Genomic DNA, 24,119 nt, shown 5'->3' on the forward strand with positions numbered 1-24,119 from the left:
ACATTTTGTATTTTTGTTTGTGTGTTTGTATTTTGGTGTTTGCAACACCAAAGTGGGAAATACAGTCCATTGGGGGTGGTGTTATCTGGGGGTGGGGAGGGGGGGGCAGGGACACCATTTTTCTATCAAGCTCGGGATCCTGACCAGGCTGTACACTGGGGCTCTCTGGGCTTTGGGAAACAGGACACTGCCAGGGCTACGTAGGGACCTGACTCAGAAGACGCAGCTTACTGCTTCCAACTTTGCACATCTTCCTCTTTAAAAAAAAAACTGAGAAAATGCAAAAACTGGAACTTTTTGCAATATTATAAAAGATAATCTTATTTTAGCTCATTCTGTGACATGTGCAACTCTTATGAAAGCCATACTTAATGGTGGTGTTTTTTATTTTTCAGATCTTATATTGTGTTTTGTATGCAGCCCTTTTAGAACTGCTTGTAGTGAGGGTGCTGTGTGTGCTTTTCTTAAATATTTATTTTTTCAACATGCTTTCAACCTGTCAACAAAAACAAAACAGACAAAAAAAAGGCAGTGTTTGAAGATTGTTGATTTTTTCCGGGGATAATCTATATTATATTGACTTTCTATTACTTGTTATAAACCTGTGTTTGTTTTGGAGATGTGTCTACTATTGGGGGAAGAGGTTCTCATAATCGCTTGGTGGGAAATCACGGCTCTGCCGTCCTGCCTCTCTGTGGCCGTGGGTTCTTGTGGCCTCTGCGGTGAGTCTCGAAGTTTCTGCCTAGGCGCCTGTGCGTTTCCTTTCTGTGACGGGATTAGCTTAGACATCCTTGCAAAGCAATCACTTTCAATAAATTGGGGAATTGCTGCTCCAAGCAGATGGCTCCTGCGTTTCGGATGATCCTCCCTCCGGCCTCTCCCGGGGTGGGGGCGGCCAGCTGCCAGCCTCCACCCACTCGCCCACCACAAGGTCCCAGCCCCACAGCCTTCCTCCCAAGAGGCAGACAAAGCTTCTGGAAAAACCTCAAATCTTTAATTTCTCTCTTCGCCTGGTGCAGCCCAGACGCGAGACACCTGAGCTTCAAAAACATGGTAAAAACAGCCCCAGGGCCCGAGAGCCATCGAGTTAAGTGCGAGTGGGGGAGTCCTCTCCCCAACACTCCTCAAAGTGCATCAGGACTGGCCCCCAAAGCTGGGCCCATAACACCCTTGACAAATCCACGGGCCGGCAGGCAGGGGGGCGGCTGCCCCCAGGGCCCTTGGGGCTAAGGGGGCAGCGGTTTGGCTTTAGTGCAAAAAGCTGGTTTCTTCAGAGGCACTTTGAGTGGTGGGACCCCTCCCCGACCTGGGGGGGGTTCAGGGTCAGCCCCCCCCAATTAAAAGCAGACCCTGCAGCTGGTGAAGGCCAGGCCCTGGGGCTCTCCCTGGGCTGTTTCAGCTCCAGGCCTGGGGTTGGCGTGGGGAGGGAGAAGGTGGTAGGTTATGTTCTTGAATGAGCCGGACTTAGTCCAGGAACCGCTGGCAGGCCTTCTTCCAGCGGCAGGCTGTGCACCACAGGTCCCGGCGCTCCATGCCATACACTTTCCGGCACTTCTTCGCATCGCCGCGGGGCTTCCTGGGGGGGGGGGCACAGGGCATGGGGTGCTGTGAGACGAGGACCCTCTCCAGCTGGTGGTGGCCGCAGGCCCTCAGCCCACACGCACCTCAGGCTGACTCCAGTCCTGGAGGACAAGGCGGGTGGGCAGGCTCCGACCTCCGTGGGCTGCGGCTCCAGGCGGGCAGGCGTCAGGCAGCCCTGCAGGGAGACACAGTCAGGGATTCACTCCCCTCCAGAGGGCCCTGAGACCTGCCCCAGCTGCCACCAGTGGCCTTACCCACCTGGTAGACACGGTCACTGTGGCAGGACTGGGGGTTAGCAACAGCGCTCAGGACAGGGGGTGGAGGCGGGGGCAGGGGCAGGGCGGTTGGCCGCAGGGGACTAGGCAGGGCTGGGGGTTCCAGCAGCTCTGGCAGCTCCAGGCGGGAAAAGGCAGGCGGCATGGAGGCCGTGGGGGACACTGGAGTCAGGCTGGACAGCCCGTCCGTCAGCGTGTCCACACCGACATCCAGCTCTGTGTAGTAGAAATCCTCCTCACCGTCACTCTGCTCAGGCTCTGCCTGCCTCCTGCTGGGGACACAGCCAGTGGAAGCTGAAGGGGTGGCCTGGCCAGGCCTCATAAACCCAGCCAGCCCGCAGGCCCCACCGCACCCCAGGCCCCGCCCCCCCAGGCCCCTCCACACCCCAGGACCCGCTGCACCCCAGGCCCCGCCCCACCCCAGGCCCCTCCGCACCCCAGGTGCACCAGGCGGATGTGTCTCTGCATCGCGGATGCCGTGCTCAACACCTTCCCACAGCTCTTCCACAGACACTGGAACATGACCTGGGCCGGGCTCTGCAGCAACAGGGACCAGGGTCAGGCTCAGCCGCCACACCCGCCCCTCCCTGGGGGCCGCTCCCAAGCTCACCTTCCTTTTCCTCAGCGTGGGCTCCCCGAACAGAAAGTGGGCTGCCTCGGGGGGGAGTGGGGGTGACGGGGTGGACGGAGAGGACTGGTCACTGGCCAGGTCCCAGCCCCAGTCTCCACTGTTGCTGCTGCTGCTGTAGCTGCCTGGGGGCCGTAGGAGGGCCTCCTTCCAGGGCTCCAGGCCAGGCTCTGTAGGGACACGCCCTCTGCCTTAGAACTTTGGGTGGGTCTAGGGAGTCCCTAACCCTGAGCTGCTCCTGTTCACCGAGTCCCGGGTGAGCCTGGTGGGCACAGCATCTTGGAGGAGCTGGCCCCAGGGCTTGGGGAGAAACACCCCCAGCACAGGAAAGGGTCAGCAGATGTGTGTGGCCAGCGACGTGGAGGTAAACAGGTCAGGGAGGCCAGAAGGCCAGGGTCCTGCAGCTTTGGCCTCAGTAAGGGGTACTGAGGGTGCGGAAGTCCACTTTAGAAAGCAGTCCCAGGTTTGAGGGTTCTGCTTGCCCCACAGAGGCTGGGTGGGCTGTAGGTTCTGAGCCCTGTCCCCACCCACAGTGCTAAATGCAGACATCTGAGTCTTACCTGGGCTGAACGCTGCAACTGGGGCCCCCAGAAGGAGAGGGCTGGTGGACAGGCTTGTAAGGGCAGCGGCAGCCATGACCTCGTCCAGCCGGGCTTTTCCTGGGGTGGCTCTGGAGGAGATGGGGGCAGGGTGCGGGTGACCCAGCCAGAGCTCTGGGCCCCTCCCCTGGTCGGTCCACGTGCAGGCCTGGGCACGCGTGCACACCAGCCTCCCCACTCCCAGCTCTGGGCAAGAGGCCTGGCTCCTCCCCCAGCTCAGGTTGCAGTGAGAGCTGAAAGCCACCAGGAGCCACCAGGAGCAGGGCCAGGGTCTCCTGAAGCCTGAGTTCTCCACACCGCGGGCTTGGCTCCACTGTGGTTCCTTCAGACCCTGGTGCTGGGCAGGGGTCTGAAGCCCTGACAGAGAGGCGGGCCAGGCCCAGGCCTCCCCCTATCACACATTAACCAGGGTTGTGCAACAGCAGCTGTGGGCCTCACGCCAGGCCTGGGATGTGGGAGTGGCCAGCAGCCGGCAGCAGCCAGCGGGAGACTGGGCTGGAAGCACGGGCAGCTCCCCAGGCCCCAGCGAGCCAGGCCAGAGCCCGCCCCTGCCCTGGCAGCCAGACCGAGGTGTCCGGCCTGGCAGGGGTTGGGAGGTGGCGGTCAGGAGCCCCAGGGATTCCTGGACAGTCGCCCCACACCGACCGCGCAGCCTCTTCTGCACAGAGACGCACAGCCACCCCCTCCCGGTTCTGAGCTCTACCCCGAGGAACTGCGGTGGAGGGAGGCGGAGGGACTCGAGTCACCGATCATTTCTGCTCAACTCCTCCAGGGCTGAAGAGCTTGGGGGTGGCCGGGGATTACAAACCTGGAGCCCTGACCTGGCCTCCGTCGGGGCCTCCCGAGGGAAGGGGCGGGAAAGCGCGTCTCCGCACCCCACCCACCGCCCCTGCGCACCCCGAGTCCCGGGACACCGCGCCTCCCGCTCACCTCTGCGCTGGGACGGGGATGTGCGCCGATGGAGTCCGGGGCCCCGCCGCCGCCCCCGCCCACTTCCCGGGGGCCCCCAGGTCCGAGGCCCGCGGCTCCGACTCCGGCGGCCGCGCGAACTCCAAGCCCGCGAAGCCGCCGCCCACGGAAGAGCCCTGCAGATGGGGAGGGGGCAGACTCAGAGGAGGCGGCGGCCGGGGGGGTCCCTCCACCTCCGCCGCGGATCCGCTCGGAGCCCGCCTCGAAAACCGGCTGCGGCCGGTGTGGACGGCGCGGCCCCGCCCCCGACCCCGCCCCCAGCCCGGCGCGGCGGGAAGGACTCCCCGGCCGCCCGGCGCAGCCCCGGCGGGACCCACGGACACGCGCGGACCGACGCTGCCGCCCTCCCCGCTGCCCCGCCCCCGGGGGCCCGAAGTTTGGGCAGCACTGACGCCATCTTTGCAGCGAGAGAAACTTGGTCGGCGCCCCCGCCCACCGGCGCCCGGTACCTGCGGCGGCGTGGGCACCGTCACGGGCGCGGCGCGCGGCCCCGGACCCTCTGCGTGCAGCCAGGGCGCCTCGGCCCGCAGCGCACTGGGGTCCCGGCCGGCGGCGCGGGGCGGGGGGCTCTCCATGGCCGGCCGGCCGGGCGCCGAGGCTGCAGCGGCGAGGGCTGACTCTCAGGACGCGGCCCCGGGCCGGGCCGGGCTGGCCGGGCCGCCGACCCCCGCCCTGGATCCGGCCGCCGCCCGCGCCGCGCCGCCCGGAGGCTGCCCGCCCCGCCCCGCCCCGCCCCGCCCCGCCCCGGTGCGCGCATTGGCCGCGCGGCGTCCACACCGCAGGCGGGCGGGCCCGGCCGGCCGCGCTCCCGCTGGCCCGCGCTCCGAGGCCCCGCCCCAGGCCCGCCCCCTCCGGGTCGCTCCCGCGCTAGCCTGGGGAGGGAGGCCCGGCCCCGCTCCGAGGCCTCCGCCCACCCCGCGCGCCCGCGCGCCCCTCCGGGGAGGGCCGGTGCCCCATGGGCGCGCTCGCAGAGCTGCCAGAGCCGGGGAAGGGGCCGCGAGTCCTTGGCGGGCGTCCCGGCAGCAGGTTACTCTTTAACGCTCGACTGCCCACCTCCCCCACCCCTTATGTAACACCAGGCTGGTGGCGGAGCCCTCCCGTGGAGTCCAGGGTCCAGGTCCCACCCCGGGGCGGCCACACTGCCGGCTGCGCTGCCCCCCGGGAGCGACTCGGACCCCGTCCCCGCACTGACCGGGAGTCTGGCCGGCAGCAGCACCGCCTCGGCTAGGCCCGGGCGCCCCGGGGGCAGTCAGCCCCCCAAGGCCAGAGGGGACACCTCCAAGCCTTCCAGACAAGCCCCCCGCCCCAACCCGCCCAGCTTTCAAGAAGAACAGGCTGCGAGGCTGGCTGCGTTCCTCCTGCGAGGGCGCTTTATTTAGACGCGGGCCTTCTCTGGAGCTCGAGGACGCCGCGGCTGTCAGAGCGGCCAGGACCTCACGGACCTCACGGGCTGGCAGCCCGGGACCTGGGACTGGCGCTGTCAGCTGTGAGGCGGGGCGGGGCGGGGGACGGGCCTCTCTGGAGGCCGGAGCGCAAGTCCTTGAGTGTTCGGGGCAGGGAGGGGTCTCCAGCCCCTCCCTAGGCTGGGGCAGCTGGAAGCAGGGGGCGTCCGAGTCCCGCACGTGCTGCTCCTGCCAGCAGGGTCCCCCAGCTCCCGGATGCTCTCATACACGTTTTCCAGGGGGCTGCTGTCCGCATCCAGGGCCCTGAGCGGGAGGGTCGCGTAGGCCAGGTCACTCGCCAGGGCCAGAATCGCTCCCTGGCCCTTGGGGTTCAGCGGGTCTGTGGTGGGTCCTGGGTCCCTCCTTTTAGGCTTGCAGACCCTGGAGTACAGGACGTCCACCTGGAGACAGGAAGCCAACCCGAGGAGGGGTCAGCACCATCCAACCTGCTGAGGACCCCCCGGCCCTACCCACAGTGCCCCACCCTGGCCCACATTACCTGAGCGGCCGGGGTCACCTCAGCCTTCCCCAGCTGTGGCTCTTGGGGACTGCGTTGGGTCCCTTTGCGCTTCTGGACGCGGGCATACTCAGCCACCACAGGGCTGGCCGCCAAGCTGACCCCGGGGAGGGCCGCCAGCCCCACGTTGGAATAGGTGGCCTCGGGGCCAGCGCACCTTGCGGTGGCTGCAGCTGCCGGCAGAGCCCAGGGCAGCTCCTGGAGCGGGAAGGCAGAGAGGGCTGCCTGCGGTCCGGTGATGTCCCTGGACACCTCCAGCCAGTGTGGGCGCAGGAGATCCATGCTGGCAGGCCGCAGGGCTGGGGGTGGGGTCAGGGCAGAGTTCACTCGGGGCAGGGGGCAGGAGCGGGTCTGACCCAGGGGTTGGCACGCTGCACAGTAAGCCCCGCCCGGCCACCCCCGTCCCGCCCTCCGCTCACCCCTGCTGCTGCGCGGGTCCCGGTGCAGCTCGTGCAGTCTGGTGTCCGACTTGCTGAGGGAGCAGAGGTGGGTCCGCCTCAGCAGGGACTGGGGGCGAGGAAGGCTGGTCGGTCCCCTGCGGGCCCCGCCCTGGTCCCCGGGACAGCCTGGCACTCACCGCTTCCGCTCCCATCGCACTGCCCTGCAGCCTCGCCCGCTGCCTCTGCACCCTCTTCCTGGGGGCTAGAGCGTCCTCAGGCCTTGGGGGTAGAGGTGGGGGGCGGGGTCGTCAGCCTCAGGTCCAAGGCCCAGTGCAGGGGCGAGTACAAACCTGGGGGCGCCGACCTGCCTCCAGCCCCTTCCCGCGCTGGGCTGAATGGCAGCCGCAGGAAGGCGCCAGACAGAACCGGGCTGATGGACGTACCTGCGGCAGGCTGTGCACAGCGACCACAGCCAGAGGAGCAGGGCGCAGCACCCTAGAACCCAGAGGGCAGGAGGAGCCCAGGACACTGGCAGCCCCATCCTGTGAAGCCAAGACCCTGGGGGCAGAAGAAAGGGGCACTGGGTGCTGGCCAAGGGGACCTACGCCACTTGGCAGCGCCAAATCTGCACCTCCCGCGGCTGCGGAGCTCCCGCGTCTCCCGCTCCTGCTCTGACTCAGCACAGGAAGCCCCAAGGCCTGGCAGTCCCTTCCTCCCAGAGGTGCCCACCTTCCCTTCTGGCGGGGGCTCCGGTGAGGTGAGGTGAGCAAGGGCTGCTCTGCCTGGCCCCTCGGTGTCCCTGCAGGCGACCATGGTAACGCCCAGCACGGCCGCAAGGAGGGGCAGGGCAGCTGTGGCCACTGTAGCCCAAACTGTAACCAGCATCGGGGGGAGGCCCTGGGTGTGCGCCACGGGCCACAGACGCCACCCGCAGCCACTCTCTGCCCAGACGTGGTCTCCTGTGTCAGGTAGCGCCCCCAAGCCACTCGCCACAGAGCCCAGAACTGGGAGAAGCTGGAGGCTGGGTCAGCAGGCAGCAGCAGCTGCTGGGGGTGCTGATACCCCCACCCCACTTCTGGCTCTTCTTGTCTGCCACTGTCTCTGCCAGAGGATCTGTCCCTTCTTGGGGATTAGCAGAATTCTGGGGGTGGGGGACGCCTTATAGTCAGCACATCCCACAGCACAGAGGCAGCGGCTGGCGGGTGAGGGGTGGCCTCTGGAGTTTGGGGCCAGTCTGCCCAGATCCAGGGAGTGGGTTTCAGGCCGGCCGACTAACCCAGCTACAGCCACGTCCCAAGGCCTCCCAGACCCCAGCTGCCCCCCAGGAGGGCACTTGGGGACCAAGAGACTTGGGGATCTGCCCAGGCACTTACCAAGCCCACGGCCAGGGGTCCTCAGCTCTGTCTGGGGCAGGCGAGGAAGGTCTTTGTACAGCCCTCGGCTGAGCTCCCCACCTCATCACTTCCTGCTCCTGTTGCCGAGCGCCTCCCCTGAGCCTCCCACCCTGGGCAGCAGCCACCACCGCAGCCTCACCCACCTGCTGCGCCCCGCCCGAAGCCTACATGAAACGTGTGTGCCTCGAGCCCGCACTGTTCTGACAGCCTAACTCACATCCCCTCCACACATGAAGACGTGAGCAGAGCTGGCACAGAACCCCCAAACTCACAGGGCCAGGTGTGCCTGCCTCACCAGGAGCACCCCACGTGGTGGGCCACAGTCCTCCCACCCGTCTCGCCCGCTGGCCCGTCTTGCCTGCTGGAGCAGCACTGAGCTCCACCCATCTGTGGGTGTCAGGCAGCCTGGCGGGCACCCTGGCCTCCAATCTGCCTTGGACAGAGAAGGGAGAGAAGGGAGAATGCTGGCCTCCTAGGCCCCTCCAGCCCAGCCCGCCTCTCACCACAGCCCTGCACAGACCCTTCTCTCCCCAGAGACCCTGCAGCCAGCTGATCTCCACTGAATGACACTGTGATGAAATCACTTTAATGTCCTTGCCAAGGAAATGCCCAAGACACTGGCAGGTGGGCAAGAAAGTGTCCAGACAGGACCCTGCAGCCCCGTCTCCACTCAGCAGGGTCCGCACGCCCCAGGCCAGCAGGCCGGCCCCTCCTTGGGCAACACTGGTCTTTCTGAGGGCAGCCTGTGCCGGGGTCCCACACTTCATCCATAGTGCTTGCAGGGTTCTCTAGAACTCAGTCATCTTCTTGTGGGTGTCTGCCTTCCTCTGCTCCTGCTGCAGGCCTGCTTCCTGAGCCCGGAGCTGCCCCAGCTGGCGCTGGGCTCCTGCCAGCTTCTCCTGCAGCTGGGCTGACGCCACGCTATGCCTGCGGAGAGGCTCACCAGTCAGTGTGGGGTCCCCGGCCATGCCGCCAGCCCCAGGCTGCCATGTCCACTGCCCGTGTGCCCACTGCCTGTCCTCCAACATGCAGACCCCTCCTGGACTCAGCCTGACATGCTTGGGTCAGGTGACCTCCCGCAGGTGTCCTGGGGGCAGGGCCACCCTGGGTTTCCCTCTGCCCTGAGCCGGGCCCCACACCTACCGGCCAGCGTTGCGGGTGAGAGCCTCCTGGATGCTCCTGATGTCCCGCTGGGTTCGCTCGATCTTCTCCTCGGTCTGGAAGAGCCGCAGGCTCAGCGCCCGCTTGGCGCTCTTGCTGGCATGGTACATGTCCTTGCTCCTCCTCCCCGCCGGGGCTGCCCCGGCCTCTAGGGCCCCAGGAGCCTGGCCTTGCAGCTTTTCATTGAGGAAGTCAAACACATTCCGAGGGGGTGGGCGGCCCCCAGGCCGGGCCCCTCTTCCCCGGCACCTGGGGGGCTTGTTGGTGCCAGCCTTGCCAACCCTGGTCCGCTTCTGCAGCGTCTCCACACACTGGTCCAGCGACTTCCCTCGTGGCAACACTACAGCATGGATGGGCTCCACCCGACCATCTGCGTGTCGGCCCAAACCTGAGACAGGAACGGCAGTGCTGTGGCTGCCGGACGCTGGGAACCTGATGGCTGCGGGACCCCCGGGAACGTGACAGCTGCGGGACCCCCGGGAACGTGACGGCTGCGGGACCCCCGGGAACGTGACGGCTGCGGGACCCCCGGGAACGTGACGGCTGCGGGACCCCCGGGAACCTGACGGCTGCGGGACCCCCAGGAACCTGATGGCTGCGGGACCCCCGGGGAACCTGATGGCTGCGGGACCTGGGCTATGCTGCAGCCTCTGCCCACTTCTCCAGGGCTGCTTGTACTCACCCTTGCCAAACTCGTAGCCCATCTTGGTGAGGAGTCTGGAGCCTATGCCTCGCGTGTGCACCTCCCAGCCGGCAAAGGCAGAGCTGCAGGTCCCGGAGTCCACAGTGTCCGACCCCACCACTGCAAGAGAAGGACAGAGGGCAGTGGCCGGCCAGGGCAGAGGACTATGCATGGTGACCTGGGCTCTGACCAATGAGCTCAGATCCTGGGCAGAGCCCCAACACCCCACCTCTGGGGCTCCGTGCTCTGTCACTGAGGCTGCTGTGGGCATGTGACACCAGGCAGAGTGCATGGCAGTCCCCACGGCCTCCTGCACCGTGACCCCTCCTCCACAGCCCTCTCCTGCCCTTGCCCTTCTCCACCTTCGAAAGGCCGTGAGCTCCTCACCTGCCCTCACAGAGTCCTTGGTTTGGTCCTCCTTCACCAGGGACTTGGGGCTTCAGAAACCACCATCACTGATCCCTGGGTACACCTCCAACATGCAGACCCCTCCTGGACTCAGCCCACCATGCTTGGGTCAGGTGACCTCCCGCATATACACACACACGCATACACACACCCCTCTGGAGAGCTGGCCACCGGCCACTAGTTCCCATTCCTGAAGCTTCCACCCTGGCTGTCTGGACACAACCTCTGTCTGCCAGGATCCACCAGGCACCCAGGTCCCAAGTTTGAGAAGCCATGCAGAGGAGCTGCCCCTCTTGCACTCCAGGCCTCATCAGTTGTTCATTTTCTGTGACTTCCTTGGCAACTCCGGGCGCCTCCTCTCCCATGGCCACAGCCATGACCATGGCCTCCCATCAGTGAGACTGTAGCTGTTGTACCCACGCTCTTTGAAGACAAAGGCCACCACGGATCTACCCCGGCCCTTCACTCGCACTCCTGTACCCCTGCCCCACACGGCCTCCCCAGGCACGGCTGGCGCCCTCGCTGTGGCCACTCTCTCCAATAGTTTGGTTAGACGGTTGGTGCCCTCAAAAGCCAGGAGCCTCTCAGGGTGACCCCACCTTCCTGGCTCCTGGGTTCCACAGCTGCTGCCATACCTCTGGCATAGCTGGAGTCACCTGTGCCATCGCTGTCTGAGTCGGACTCCGTGGCCTCTGTGCGCAGTGGGGGCAGGATGCCGTCCCCCTCCACCACGGCCTCCCTCAGCAGCAGCGAGTCAAACTTGACTGTGTAGTAGCCATTGTCCACATCTAGAGGCAGAGACAAGCTGCAGGTCAGCATCCTTGACAGCAGCTGCCACTGATGGGGAACCACCCTGGACATCAGGAGCAAGGCAGGGCAGAGGCTGAGGGTAGATGTGCTCATTTCGGGCCCAGAGCCAGAGTCCCAACACTCATCCCAAAGGAGGCAGGGAGCAGCCACGCAGTAATAACACGTGTGGAGCCTGGGAGGGTGTTCCCGGGAGGCCTCCACGGCCAGCCTCACCGGTGATGCGCGCCGCGTGCCAGAGGCCATCCTGGTGCTTGGCCAGACACGCAGAGCCGGCCTGCAGGGAGCTCAGGTCTGGGTCCTGGAAGGGGCGCAGCTCATCCAGAGAGACCACCTGCCCATGGGAGAACCTGCAGACAGAGCCATAGGGGGCAGGGCTCAGACATGGGCCACCAGGGGCAAATAAACCCAGGAGCACTGACCCATCCACCTGGGCACCATCCTGAGGGAGCCAGACACATGCATGTATACACACACACACGCACACATATACACACACATGCACATACACACATGTACACATACTCGTACACACATGCACACGCACTAACACATGCATACACGTACATACACAGGCGCACACATGCATATACACACGTACACACATACACATGCATATACACACATACACATACACTCACACATGCATACACGCATGCACATGCATGCACATACACATGTACACACATACACACATGCATATAACACATACACATGTAGTCATACACATACACACAGACCCTCACACATTTATAAACATGCACTCACTCATGCAAATACATATGCAGTCATACATGGATATACACAAGCACCCTCTCACCCACGCACATGCACGCACACACACGCCTGCTCACACACGTGCACATGCACTCTCACCCACACACATGCGCGCACACACACGCCCTCTCACACACATGTGCACATGCACTCACCCACACGAGCACACACATGCACACACACGTGCACAAACGTGCCCTCACCCACACATGCAGTCACCCACACACATGTGCACACACGCAGACTGTCACATGTACTAACATATACACCCATACACACATATACACACACATGCACACACACGACATGCACATATGCACATACATGCACACATGCACACACATGACATGCACATATGCACATACATGCACACACATGACATGCACATATGCACATACATGCATACACGCTCACACTTGCACACACACATACAGTAGTCTCTTGGTATCTGTAGGAAACCCCCTGTGGACACTAAAACCCGAGGATGCTCAAGTCCCTTAGATACAATGACACAGTATTTGCATACAACCTATGCACATCCTCCCATATACTTTAAATCATCCCTAGAGTACTTGCAGTACCTGATACAATGTAAACGCCATGTAAATAGTTGTTATACAGTGTACAGACGCAGCTATCCTTTTCTTCCCCAATTATTTTCGACTGGAGATTGGTTGAATTGATGGTTATGGAACCCGCGGATACCAAGGGCCAACTGTACACTTTACACACGTATGCACATGCACACATACAGTCTCTCACACACAAAGGGCCTACTGTACACTTTACACATGTATGCACATGCATACACACACAGTCACACACACATACCAAGGGTCAACTGTACACTTTACACACGTATGCACATGCACACACAGTCTCTCACACTCACACGGGCCTACTGTACACTTTACACATGTACGCACATGCACACATACACAGTCTCACACACCCCAAGGGCCAACTGTACACTTTACACACGTATGCACATGTACACACAGTCTCACACACACTCACACAAGGGCCTACTGTACACTTTACACACGTATGCACATGCACACGCAGTCTCACACACACACACACGGGCCCACTGTACACTTTACACACGTATGCACATACACAGTCTCTCACACACACGGGCCTACTGTACACTTTACACATGTACGCACATGCACACATACACAGTCTCACACACCCCAAGGGCCAACTGTACACTTTACACACGTATGCACATGTACACACAGTCTCACACACAAAGGGCCTACTGTACACTTTACACACGTATGCACATGCACACATACACAGTCTCACACACACACCCCAAGGGCCAACTGTACACTGTACACACATATGCACATGCACACACACAGTCTCACACACTCACCAAGGGCCTACTGTATACTTTACACACGTATGCACATGCACACGCAGTCTCACATCACACACACAGACACCCGCATTTTCTCTCTCAGGATGGACTTGGCTGCTCCAGAAGAATATACCCCGTGTGTCCCATCGCCTCTGCTGGAGTCCCAGTGTGGCAGCCCCTTTGGACAGCAGCTCTCACAGTCTCACTACTGCACAGGAAGCCACAGCGCCAGTTCATCAAGGCAGAGGTGTTGGGGGTGTGCATGTGCTCCTATGACTGAGTCCTCCCCCACACTAGGAGAACCTGCTTATGAAATAGCGGTGCCTTGACTTTCAGATATCAGTGAACCAGTAAAATTAAAACCAAAACCAAGACACAGAGAGAGAGAATGAAAAGGAAACGTGGGGACAGACAGGAGCGCAATCTTCAACTTTGCCAAATAAAGACATGAAAAACTAACCGCCATCCACTGCTGCCGTGCCATCGTTTCAAAAGGAAGTTTCTTTTAACCCCACAAAAGCAACTGAGCGGCTGGGCGCGGTGGCTCACGCCTGTAATTCCAGCACTTTGGGAGGCCGAGGCGGGTGGATCACGAGGTCAGGAGTTCAAGACCAGCCTGACCAATGTGGAGAAACCCGTCTCTACTAAAAATACAAAAATTAGCCGGGTGTAGTGGCGCGTGCCTGTAATCCCACCTACTCGGGAGGCTGAGGCACAAGAATCACTTGAACCCAGGAGGCGGAGGTTGCAGTGAGCCGAGATTGTGCCACCACACTCCAGCCTGGACGACAGAGTGAGACTGTCTCCAAAAAAACCAAAACAAGAGCAACTGAGGACAGGCCTTCAGCCCACGACATGCAGCCAGGGCTGTTTCCAGTGGGAATGGGTGGGTGGAGCAGAGGGAGGTGGGACAGGGAGTTTGTCTCATGGGTAGACAAAGGTGGCCTCGCACACCTCCCCAGGCCAGGATTTTGGGCAGTTCCTCCTCGTGCCTACTGCTCTTAGGCACACAGCGCCCTGTCAATGACCAGGGAGAACCAGGGGCTACAGGACTGGGCCTCAAATGCACTACAGCAGAGACTGGCTGCAGGGAAACAGAGAACACATTCAAAAAGAAAGGGCTAAACCCAGAGTGAATTTGATTAAATACGCCCCTTCAACACACCCATACCATCAATTGATCAAACCTCTTCTAGAATATTTGACAATATTAAAAGCCTTGAAATTGGTAAACTCTTTAACCCAGAAAGTGCTTCTGTGATTTTTTTGTGTGCAGTAGAGCCTTGCTGTCTTGCCCAGGCTGAAGCGCATGGTGCGCTCACTGCAACCTCCACCTCCTGGGCTCAAGCAATCCTCGTGCCTCAGCCTCCCACGTGGTTGGGACCAGGGGAGTGTGCCACCATGCCAGCTAATTTTTGAATTTTTTTGTTGAGACAAGGTCTTGCCATGTTGGCCATGCTGGTCTTGAACTCTTGGGCTCATGTAATCCTTCCGCCTCAGCGACATGATTGTTAAGGAGAATGCATGTAAAGACTTAACCAAATATGAAAAACTTGGAAATAACCTAAATTTCTAACCATGGAGAGTAGCTGAGTTAATGGCATATCCATGAAGTTAACTGAAAACCAAAAGAACAGGCGAATTGATCAATGGAGCAAAGGAGAGCCCCCAGGGAGAGCCCCCACTCTTACAGAAAGCCTCGTGTGCAGAGGAAGCATCACAGATGGGGTGTGGGGAGAAAGACCACGGATTTCACAAAAGAATCGCAGGTGGGGTGTCGGGGGAAAGACCCCGGATTTCATAAGAGAATCGCAGGTGGGGTGCGGGAGAATCGCAGGTGGGGTGTGGGGGGAAAGACCCCGGATTTCATAAGAGAAAATTAAAAACTGGGTTTTCATACATTAAAGATCATTAAAGGTCCCAACCCAGTTACCTGCCTCACAGCATTGACAGAAATACACTCCAGAGTACGTAGAGACTTAACCCTGAAAACAACCAACATCTAAAACTAAAAGAAGCTTCTGAGTTTCAGCCACACCCAAGTAGAGAGGTCGCTGAACCGAATCTAGGCCGGGCGCAGTGGCTCACACCTGTAATCCCAGCACTTTGGGAGGCTGAGGTGGGCGGATCCCTTGAGGTCAGGAGTTTGAGACCAGCCTGGCCAACATGGTGAAACCCTGCTTCTACCAAAAATTTAAAAATGAGCCAGGTGTAATGGCGCACACCTATAATTATAGCTGCTCGGGAGGCCGAGGCAGGAGAATCACTTGAACCCAAAAGGCGGACGTTGCAGTGAGCTGAGATCACACCACTGCACTTCAGCCTGGGTGATAAAGTGAAACTCAGTCTCAAAAAAAAATCTAAGGCTGGGCGCGGTGGCTCAAGCCTGTAATCCCAGCACTTTGGGAGGCCGAGACGGGCGGATCACGAGGTCAGGAGATCGAGACCATCCTGGCTAACACGGTGAAACCCCGTCTCTACTAAAAAATACAAAAAACTAGCCGGGCGAAGTGGCGGGCGCCTGTGGTCCCAGCTACTCGGGAGGCTGAGGCAGGAGAATGGCGTAAACCCGGGAGGCGGAGCTTGCAGTGAGCTGAGATCCGGCCACTGCACTCCAGCCTGGGCGACAGAGCCAGACTCAGTCTCCAGAAAAAAAAAAAAAAAAAAAAAAAAAAAAATCTAAAACTAGACAAAATTATCAAAACTCACTGATTCAGAACTTTTCAGAGTTCGGGAAACTGACCCAAGCTGAGAATTCACTGAGAAGAGATCCTTCTTGAAAAACGCTGGGCCTTGGGTCAGAACACTGGGAAGTCTGCAGCCTTTGCACCTGGGGCTGCCACTGGCTCCTACTCCTGAGTCAGCAAACCTGAGTGTTTTACCAGGTCAGGGCTGGCTGCAAAACCCAACACCAGCAGAGGTGGATGTGGGACAGAAGGCAAAACCCAGACCTCGTAGTTAAAAGTGGTGACTCGATAAACACAAAGAAAACTGACAGCCCTGATCATCTGGGGTTGTGATCCCAGCTGGAGTGAGCACTGGGCCAGCCAGATACTTAACAGGAAGACTCTGAAAATCAGAGAGCCACAGAAGGGCTCAGCTCTTCCAAGAAGGGCCTGGCTCTTGAGGAAACCACTGCAGGTGTTGGGAGCTCCAAGAGAGGCCAGGGGAAAGTGAAAGCAAAGAGAGAGGAGCTGGCTGAACTCCTAGCGTGCTCTGAAACCCCACAGGGTGGCGGGGAGCCTTTGGATTAGAAGTGTCTGACATACCCTCTTGCCCAAATCAATGGCTGACCACTACCATGTGCGAACACAGAAGCAATTGCTAGGAAGCCAGAGTAAAAAATAGAATTTAAGGCCGCGTGCGGTGGCTCACGCCTGTAATCCCAGCACTTTGGGAGGCCGAGGCAGGCGGATCATGAGGTCAGGAGATTGAGACCATCCTGGCTAACATGGTTAAACCCCATCTCTACTAAAAATACAAAAAATTAGCCAGGCGTGGTGGCGCGCATCTGTAATCCCAGCTACTCGGGAGGCTGAGGCAGAAGAATCACTTGAACTTGGGAGGTGGAGGCTGCAGTGAGCTGAGATGGCACCAGTGTACTCCAGCCTGGGCAACAGAACAAGACTCTAACTCAAAAAAAAAAAAAAAAAAAAAAAAAAAAAAAAAAAAAAAGAATTAAAAAATCTGAGCGGAGATATCAGAGGCTACAGGACTGGGTGGGCAGGTATTGCAGTTTAAGTCCAAACAACTTAACTAAAACAAACAGAACACAAGACTCAGGAAAACAACTCCGAATCCAGACACAGATCATCTGAAATATCCACTTTTGACAAAAAAAAAATTATAAGACAGGTAAACAGGAAATCATGATCCATATTTAGGAAAAAAAGCAGTGGTATAATCTGGCTCTGAGTGGGCCCAGATGTTGAATTTAGCAAAGACTTCAAAGCAGCTACAATAAGTATGTTCAAAGAGTTAAATGAAAATATGATGACAATGATTCAGGAAATAGGGAATCCTTTTTCTTTTCTTTTTTTTTTTTTTTGAGACCAAGTCCTACTCTGTCAACCAGGCTGGAGTGCAGTGGCATCATCTCAGCTCACTACCACCTCCCAAGTTCAAGCTATTCTCAGGCCTCAGCCTCCGGAATAGCTGGGACTACAGGTGTGAGCTACTACGCCCAGCTAACTTTTGTATTTTTAGTAAAGATGGGGTTTCACTATGTTGGCCAGGCTGGTCTCAAACTCCTGACCTCAGGTAATCCACCCACCTCGGCCTCCCAAAGTGCTGGGATTACAGGTGTGAGCCACCGCACCCAGCCTAGGGGATCTTAAAAAAGAAATGATATAAAATAAATCAAACGGAGGCTGGGCACGGTGGCTCACGCCTGTAATCCCAGCACACTGGGAGGCTGAGGCATGTGGATCACCTGAGGTCAGAAGTTCAAAACCAGCCTGACCAATATTGAGAAACCCCATCTCTACTAAAAATACAAAAATTAGCCAGGCGTGGTGGCATGAGCCTGTACTCCCTGCTACTTGGGAGGCTGAAACATGAGAATTGCTTGAACCCAGGAGGCAGAGGTTGCAGTGAACCGAGATGGCACCACTGCACTCCAGCCTGGGCAACAGAGGAAGACTCCATCTCAAAAAAAAGAAAAAAAAAATCAAATGGAAATTCCAGAGTTAAAAAGGACAATCACTGAGGCTGGACACGGTGGCTCACGCCTGTAATCCTAGCACTTTGGGAGGCTGAGGCAGGCAGACCATGAGGTCAGGAGATCGAGACCATCCTGGCTAACACGGTGAAACCCTGTCTCTACTAAAAATACAAAAAATTAGCTGGGCAGTGGTGGCGGGTGCCTGTAGTCCCAGCTACTCAGGAGGCTGAGGCAGGAGAATGGTGTGAACCCGGGAGGCAGAGCTTGCAGTGAGCCGAGATTGCGCCACTACACTCCAGCCTGGGCAACAGAGCGAGACTCCATCTCAAAAAAAAAAAAAAAGACAATCACTGAAAGGAAATTTTTACTGACTGTAGTGGGGAGGGCAGGATGAACAGGTAGAGTACAGAGAAGGGGTAAGGTGGTGCAGCTTCTCTGTCTGATACCACAAGAGTAGATGCCTGTCATTACACAGGTGTCAAAACCCACAGAGTGTACACCACCAAGAGTCAACCCTAATGTAAACGATGGACCTTGGGTGACAATGATGGGTCAATGTAGGCTTTTGGACTGTAATAAACACACCAGTCTGGTGAGGAGCATGACGGTGTTGTGGGGAGGGGATGTTGCGATTGTGTGGGGGTCAGGGGTATATGTGAAATCTCTGTATCCTCCACTCAATTATGTTATGAACCTAAAACTACTCTAAAAACTAAAGCCATGGTCAGGAGCGGTGGCTCAAGCCTCTAATCCCTAGACTTTGGGAGGCCAAGGCGGGCGGATTACCTGAAGTCAGGAGTTCAAGACCAGCCTGGCCAACATGGTGAAATCCTGTTTCTACTAAAACTACAAAAATTATTTAGCCAGGTGTGGTGGAGGGCACCTGTAGTCCCAGCTATTGGGGAGGCTGAGGCACAAGAATCGCTTGAGCCTGGGAGGCGGAGGTTGCAGTGAGCTGAGACTGCACCATTGCACTCCAGCCTGGGCGACAGCAAGACTCTGTCTCAAAAACAAACAAACAAAAAACCTATTAAAAAAAAATTCAAGGCTGGACGCAGTGGCTCATGCCTGTAATCCCAGCATTTTGAGAGGCCAAGGCGGGTGGATCACCTGAGGTCAGGGGTTTGAGACCAGCCTGGCCAACATGGTGAAACCCTGCCTCTACTAAAAAAAAAAAAAAATTAGCTGGGCATGGTGGTGGACACCTACAAACCCAGCTACTTGGGAGGGTGAGGCAGGAGAATCGCTTGAACCTGAGAGGTGGAGGTTGCAGTAAACTGAGATCATTCCATTGTACTCCAGCCTGGGTGATAGAGAGAGACTCCGACTCAAAAAAAAAAAAAAAAAATTAGATGTACTCAACAGCAGATTTGAGATAGCAGAAGAAAAAAAATCATTAAAAATTGTCCAGGCTGGGTGCAGTGGCTCACAACTGTAATCCCAGTACTTTGGGAGACAGAGGCGGGCGGATCACCTGAGATCAGTTCAACACTAGCCTGGCCAACATGGTGAAACCCTGTCTCTACTGAAAATACCAAAAAAATTAGCTGGGTGTGGTGGCAGGTGCCTGCAGTCTCAGCTACTCAGGAGGCTGAGGCTGGAGAATCACTTGAACCCGGGAGGTGGAGGTTGTAGTGATCTGAGACCACACTATTGCACTCCAGCCTGGGCAACACAGTGAGACTTTGCCTCAAAAAAAAAAAAAAAAAAAAATTCTACATGAAGTTCTTCAGAGTAAAAGGAAATGGCACTAGACAGTAACTCAAATTCACAGGAAAGAAAAAGGGGCAACAAAAATGGTAAAATATGGGGGATACAAAAACATACAAGTATACTTTTTTCTCTTTTAATTTCTTTCTTTTTAAAATAGAGATGGGGTCTCGCTATGTTGCCCAGGCTGGTGTTGAACTCCTGGCCTCAAGTGATCCTCCTGCCTCAGCCTCCCAAGGCTTTGGGATTACAGGCATGAACCACGGTGTCCAGATTTTAATTTCTTTTCTTTTCTTTTTATTTTTTTAAGGCAGAGTCTCACTCTGTCGCCTAGGCTGGAATGCAATGGTGTGATCTCAGCTCACTGCAACCTCCGCTTCCCAGGTTCAAGTGATTGTCTTGCCTCAGCCTCCCGAGTAGCTGGGATTACAGATGCCCGCCACCACGCCCGGCTACTTTTTGTATTTTTAGTAGAGACGGGTTTCACCATGTTGGCCAAGCTGGTCTTAAACTTCTGACCTCAGGCGATGCGCCCGCCTCGGCCTCCCACAGTGCGGGGGATGACAGACGTGAGCCACCGTTCCCAGCCCCTTTTCTTCTTTTTTGAGATAAGCTCTGCACCCGGCTGGAGAGCAGTGGCACAATCTCAGCTCACTGCAGCCTTGACTTCCCAGGCTCAAGCGATCTTCCCACTTTAGCTGGGATCCTCCCCCAAAGAGCTAGGACTGCAGGCACGCGCCACCACACCAGGCTGATTTTGTGTACTTTTGGTAGAGATGGGGTTTCGTAGAGATGTTGCCCAGGCTGGTCTCCAACTCTCTGGCTCAGGCGACCGGCCCACCTCAGCCCCGCAAAGTGCTGGGGTTAAAGGCATAAGCCACTACCTCCAGGCAACTTCTTTCAAAATACTTTGGAAGCAATAATTACAACACTGAAGAGCTGAAGCTATAACATACATAAATGTATATATGGCAATAATACATGAAGAAGAAGAGGGAATGGAGCCATTATGTGAGAGGAGAAGGGAGCATGGAGCTATGTCAGAGGAAAAGGGAGGATGGAACTAGGTCAGAGGAAAAGGGAGGTTGGGATGGTGCTATAGGAAAATGGAGGGGAACTATGTCATAGTACGACAGAGGTAGATCCATGTTACAGACACGTCGCCATACTTAGGCCCGGCGCAGTCGCTCACACCTGTAATCCCAGCACTTTGGGAGGCCAAGGTGGGCAGATCACGAGGTCAGGAGTTCGAGACCACCCTGGCCAACATGGTGAAACCCTGTCTCTACTAAAAATACAAAATTAGCCGGGCGTGGTGGCACGCACCTGTAATCCCAGCTACTCGGGAGGCTGAGGCAGGAGAATTGCTTGAACCCGGGAGGCGGAGGTTGCAGCGAGCTGAGATCGCACCATTGCACTCCAGTCTGGGTGACAGAAGTGAAACACACACACACACAAAAATTGCTATCCTTTAAGTGTTAAGTCAGTAATAATCTGAAATACATTGTGGTAAGTTAAAGACACACATTGTCATCTCTAGAGCAACCACTAAGAAAATAACTTAAAACAGCATAGCTAAAAATTCAGCAACAGAGCTGGATATCACTAAAATGATGGCGTCGGCAGCTCAAAGATCTGTCTCTCCAGCAAAGCAACTATTCTGCTGTCAAAACGGTCACAAAAAACCTTTTTCTGTTCAGCTGTCAAAACTGTCACAATAAACTTTTTTCTATTAAACTGTCAAAACCTCACAATAAACTTTTCTGGAACTCCGGTGTCTACGAACCAGATGACTGCTCAATGAAGTAAGACCCTGCTAAATTTCAGGACAGCTGGGGTATTTCTGCTTGGCCACTACTACCAGCTCACATGTGGCCACGAGGAAGGCAACCTGCGTTTCTGATGTGGCTTGCTGGTGTCAGAAGGGATGACACAGAGCTTTTCTCAAGGAATCATGCTTATGCATTTGGACCTTTCTAGTATCTCCCTGAAGGGCTTGCCTTTGTTTCACCCCCTCAAACTCTCTCAGGGCTGGGGCAGCCTCCAGGGGGGTGCTATTGAAGGCTTTTTATTTTTTTTTTTTGAGATGGAGTTTCACTCTGTCGCCCAGGCCAGAGTGCAGTGGTATGATCTCAGCTCACTGCAACCTCCGCCTTCCAGGCTCAAGCAATTCTCCTGCTTCAGTCTCCCAAGTAGCTGGGATTACAGGCACCCACCACCACGCCCAGCTCATTTTTGTATTTTTACTAGAGACGAGATTTCACCATGTTGGCCAGGCTGGTCTCAAACTCCTGACCTCAAGCAATCCACCCGCCTTGGCCTCCCAAAGTGCTGGGATAACAGGTGTGAGCCACCGCGCCCGGCCTGAAGGCATTTAAAGGCAGGTACGACCTGAAGTTGCAGGAGCAGGGACAACAACAGATGGGCAAAGAGTGGACAGAAAAGTCTAGGAAGGAAGAGGCTGGGAAGAGCGACATGAAGGTCTAAGGGCTTTGGAAAGCTCCTGTTCATGCTTGGAAATCCAGAACGCCATGCACACAGCGGGGGCGACAGGTGCTCAGAAACACCTCAGGCGGCCCCCAGCTTTCACCTCTGGCTCACCCTTAGGCTCCATGTGAGCGAGAAGTAAAGGGTGAGGAAGAGCCGTGAACAGCCTGGCGGGCACTGAAGGACTCGCCCCTGTACAGAGGCAACCTGGAAAGGATGGAAGATGCTCTGTATCCTTTTTTCTTTTTTTTTTTTTGAGACGGAGTCTCACTCTGTTGCCCAGGCTGGAGTGCAGTGGTGCCATCTTGGCTCACTGCAACCTCCACCTCCTGGGTTCAAGCGATTCTCCTGCCTCAGTCTTCCCAGTAGCTGGGACTATAGGTGGATGCCACCATGCCCGATTAATTTTTCTATTTTTAGTAGAGACAGGGTTTCACCATATTGGCTAGGCTGGTCTTAAACTCCTGACCTCAAGTGACCCACCCGCCTCCACTTCCCAAAGTCCTAGCATTACAGGTGTGAGCCACCGTGCCCAGTCTCTTTATCCTTTTGCCAATAGACATTTAAAGAAATCTCTTTCAAAGCACAAGCTAACCACTAACCTAACAGAACAGAAACAAGCACCACTGACGGAATACAGTCTTTATTTAAAAAGGTCAGGAAAGTAACTAAACAAATGACAAACGACAATCCACAACAAACAGCAACAATAAACCCTGCAGAGGGCGGAGGATCCGATTTTCAAAGTAACCACACTATCATCTTCAAATTGTGCAGGTTTCAATAAAAAATTACAAGGCGTGCAAAGAACAAGAAAGTGTGGCCCATTCACCGGAAATAAAGAAATTAACAGGCCAAGTGCAGTGGCTCACACCTGTAATCTCACCACCCTTGGGAGGCCAAGGTGGGATGACTGCTTGAGCCCAGGAGTTCCAGACCAGTCGGAGAAGACCCTGTCTCTAAAACAGTAACAACAACACAACCAACCAGGCATGGTGGCACATGCTTGTAGTTCTAGCTACTCAGGAGACTAAGGTGGGAGAATCACTTACGCCTGGACGGTTAAGGCTGCAGTGTGCCGGGGTTGTGCCACTGCACAACTACACACCACTACAGCCTGGGTGACAGAGGGAGACTTTGTCACACACACACAAAAAACAGGCCGGGCACGGTGGCTCACGCCTGTAATTCCAGCACTTTGGGAGGCCAAGGCAGGAGGATCATGAGGTCAGGAGATTGAGACCATTCTGGCTAACATGGCAAAACCATGTCTCTACTAAAAATACAAAAAATTAGCCAGGTGCGGTGGCACGCACCTATAGTCCCAGCTACTCAGGAGGCTGAGGCAGGAAAATCGCTTGAACCCAGGAGGCAGAGGTTGCAGTGAGCCAAGATCAAGCCATTGCACTCCAGCCTGGGCTATAGAGCAAGACTCCATCTCAAAAAAAAATAATAATAATAAATAAAAATAAAAATTAAAAATTAAAAAAAATTTTTAAAAAAAGGAATTAATAGGAACTATTCCTGAAGAAGCCCAGACATTTGAATGACTAGACAAAAAAATCAATTATCTTAAATATACTTAAAAAAGAGGCTGGGTGCAGTGGCTCACATCTGTAATCCCTGCATTTTGGGAGGCCGAGGCGAGCAGATCACCTGAGGTTAGCAATTCAAAACCAGCCTGGCCAACGTGGTGAAACCCAGTTTCTACTAAAAATACCAAAAATTAGGTGGGTGGCACATGCCTATAATCCCAGCTACTTGGGAGGCTGAGGCAGGAGAATCGCTTGAACCCAGGAGGCGGAGGTTGCAGTGAGCTGAGGTTGTGCCATTGCACGCCAGCCTGGGTGATAAGAGTAAAACTCCATTTCAAAAAAAAAAATTAATAACTAAATAAAAATAAATTTAAAAATAAAGGAAACCATGGATAATGAACTAAAGGAAAGCAAAAGAACCATGTCTAACCAAATAGAGAATATTAGTAAAATGGTAATTTTATAGAAAGAAACCAAATAGAAATTTTGGAGCTAAAAAATACAATAACTATAGTGAAAATTTCACCAGAAGCTTCAACAGCAGATTTGAGAAGGAAGAAGAAAGAAACAGTGAACTTGAGGACAGGTCAGCTGAATTTACCCAAAATGAGGAGTAGAAAGAAAAAAGAAGAAAGAAAAATGCCCAGAGCCCAAGGGACCTGTGTGACACCATGAGGCACACCAAGGGACCTGTGTGACACCATGAGGCACGCCAAGGGACCTGTGTGACACCAT

General features: G+C 56.3%; 5 protein-coding genes across 38 annotated transcripts in view; 1 reads left to right on the top strand and 4 right to left on the bottom strand.

Annotated features, from left to right (window-relative positions):
• Positions 1–6,417, bottom strand: part of DNAJC5 (DnaJ heat shock protein family (Hsp40) member C5) — a 217,063-nt gene extending 210,646 nt beyond the window's left edge. Inside the window, exon 1 of the mRNA XM_050746346.1 lies at positions 6,408–6,417. The gene's annotated coding sequence lies outside the window, so the exon portion shown is untranslated. The remainder of the gene's footprint in view (positions 1–6,407) is intronic.
• STMN3 (stathmin 3) overlaps positions 1–24,119 on the top strand; it is a 239,048-nt gene that overhangs the window by 135,994 nt on the left and 78,935 nt on the right. Inside the window, exon 1 of one of the 32 annotated variants that reach the window (XM_050746351.1) lies at positions 96–106. The exons of 25 other annotated variants lie outside the window; for them this stretch is intronic. The gene's annotated coding sequence lies outside the window, so the exon portion shown is untranslated. 6 more of the 32 variants (XM_050746372.1, XM_050746373.1, XM_050746365.1 and 3 more) reach the window with 6 other exon arrangements.
• On the bottom strand, positions 973–4,772 carry SLC2A4RG (SLC2A4 regulator). The gene is made up of 8 exons (XM_050746443.1): positions 4,502–4,772; positions 4,014–4,168; positions 3,045–3,154; positions 2,467–2,654; positions 2,293–2,393; positions 1,840–2,125; positions 1,665–1,756; positions 973–1,576 (listed from the first exon to the last, which is right to left on the bottom strand). The coding sequence occupies exons 1-8, from the start codon at positions 4,625–4,627 to the stop codon at positions 1,465–1,467; spliced, it is 1,170 nt and encodes a 389-aa protein (XP_050602400.1). The 5' UTR covers positions 4,628–4,772; the 3' UTR covers positions 973–1,464.
• Positions 5,402–8,254, bottom strand: LIME1 (Lck interacting transmembrane adaptor 1). 3 transcript variants are annotated; one of them, XM_050746276.1, is made up of 7 exons: positions 7,765–8,197; positions 6,835–6,949; positions 6,589–6,670; positions 6,431–6,518; positions 5,994–6,310; positions 5,518–5,895; positions 5,402–5,485 (listed from the first exon to the last, which is right to left on the bottom strand). In XM_050746276.1, exons 2-6 carry the CDS (start codon positions 6,930–6,932, stop codon positions 5,533–5,535), a joined length of 948 nt encoding a protein of 315 aa, XP_050602233.1. In that variant the 5' UTR covers positions 6,933–6,949; positions 7,765–8,197; the 3' UTR covers positions 5,402–5,485; positions 5,518–5,532. The 3 variants fall into 3 exon arrangements, with proteins under 3 accessions (XP_050602233.1, XP_050602232.1, XP_050602234.1); XM_050746275.1 differs by having other exon boundaries at positions 5,402–5,895; XM_050746277.1 differs by lacking the exons at positions 5,402–5,485; positions 5,518–5,895 and having other exon boundaries at positions 6,000–6,310; positions 6,431–6,483; positions 7,765–8,254.
• The window catches only part of ZGPAT (zinc finger CCCH-type and G-patch domain containing), an 81,297-nt gene continuing 65,527 nt past the window's right edge, over positions 8,350–24,119 (bottom strand). The window contains exons 4-8 of the mRNA XM_050746169.1: positions 11,060–11,193; positions 10,672–10,824; positions 9,629–9,748; positions 8,929–9,334; positions 8,350–8,712 (exon numbers count right to left, since the gene is read on the bottom strand). Coding sequence (XP_050602126.1) covers positions 8,574–8,712; positions 8,929–9,334; positions 9,629–9,748; positions 10,672–10,824; positions 11,060–11,193 — 952 coding nt within the window. The 3' untranslated portion in view covers positions 8,350–8,573. The remainder of the gene's footprint in view (positions 8,713–8,928; positions 9,335–9,628; positions 9,749–10,671; positions 10,825–11,059; positions 11,194–24,119) is intronic.

The sequence above is a fragment of the Macaca thibetana genome, chromosome 10 (assembly GCF_024542745.1).
Source record: "Macaca thibetana thibetana isolate TM-01 chromosome 10, ASM2454274v1, whole genome shotgun sequence".
NCBI lineage: Eukaryota > Metazoa > Chordata > Mammalia > Primates > Cercopithecidae > Macaca > Macaca thibetana.

Bases quoted from the DNA above. Each gene is read 5' to 3' on its own strand.
- SLC2A4RG (XM_050746443.1), bottom strand. From the start codon at position 4,627: ATGGAGAGCCCCCCGCCCCGCGCCGCCGGCCGGGACCCCAGTGCGCTG. The intron at 1,757-1,839 runs GTGGGTAAGGCC...GTCTCCCTGCAG, and splicing joins ACAGTGACCGTGTCTACCAG to GGCTGCCTGACGCCTGCCCG. The intron at 1,577-1,664 runs GTGCGTGTGGGC...CCCCCCCCCCAG, and splicing joins AGGACTGGAGTCAGCCTGAG to GAAGCCCCGCGGCGATGCGA.
- LIME1 (XM_050746276.1), bottom strand. From the start codon at position 6,932: ATGGGGCTGCCAGTGTCCTGGGCTCCTCCTGCCCTCTGGGTTCTAGGG. The intron at 6,519-6,588 runs GTGAGTGCCAGG...CCTCGCCCCCAG, and splicing joins GTGCGATGGGAGCGGAAGCG to TCCCTGCTGAGGCGGACCCA. The intron at 5,896-5,993 runs GTAATGTGGGCC...TCCTGTCTCCAG, and splicing joins AGGTGACCCCGGCCGCTCAG to GTGGACGTCCTGTACTCCAG.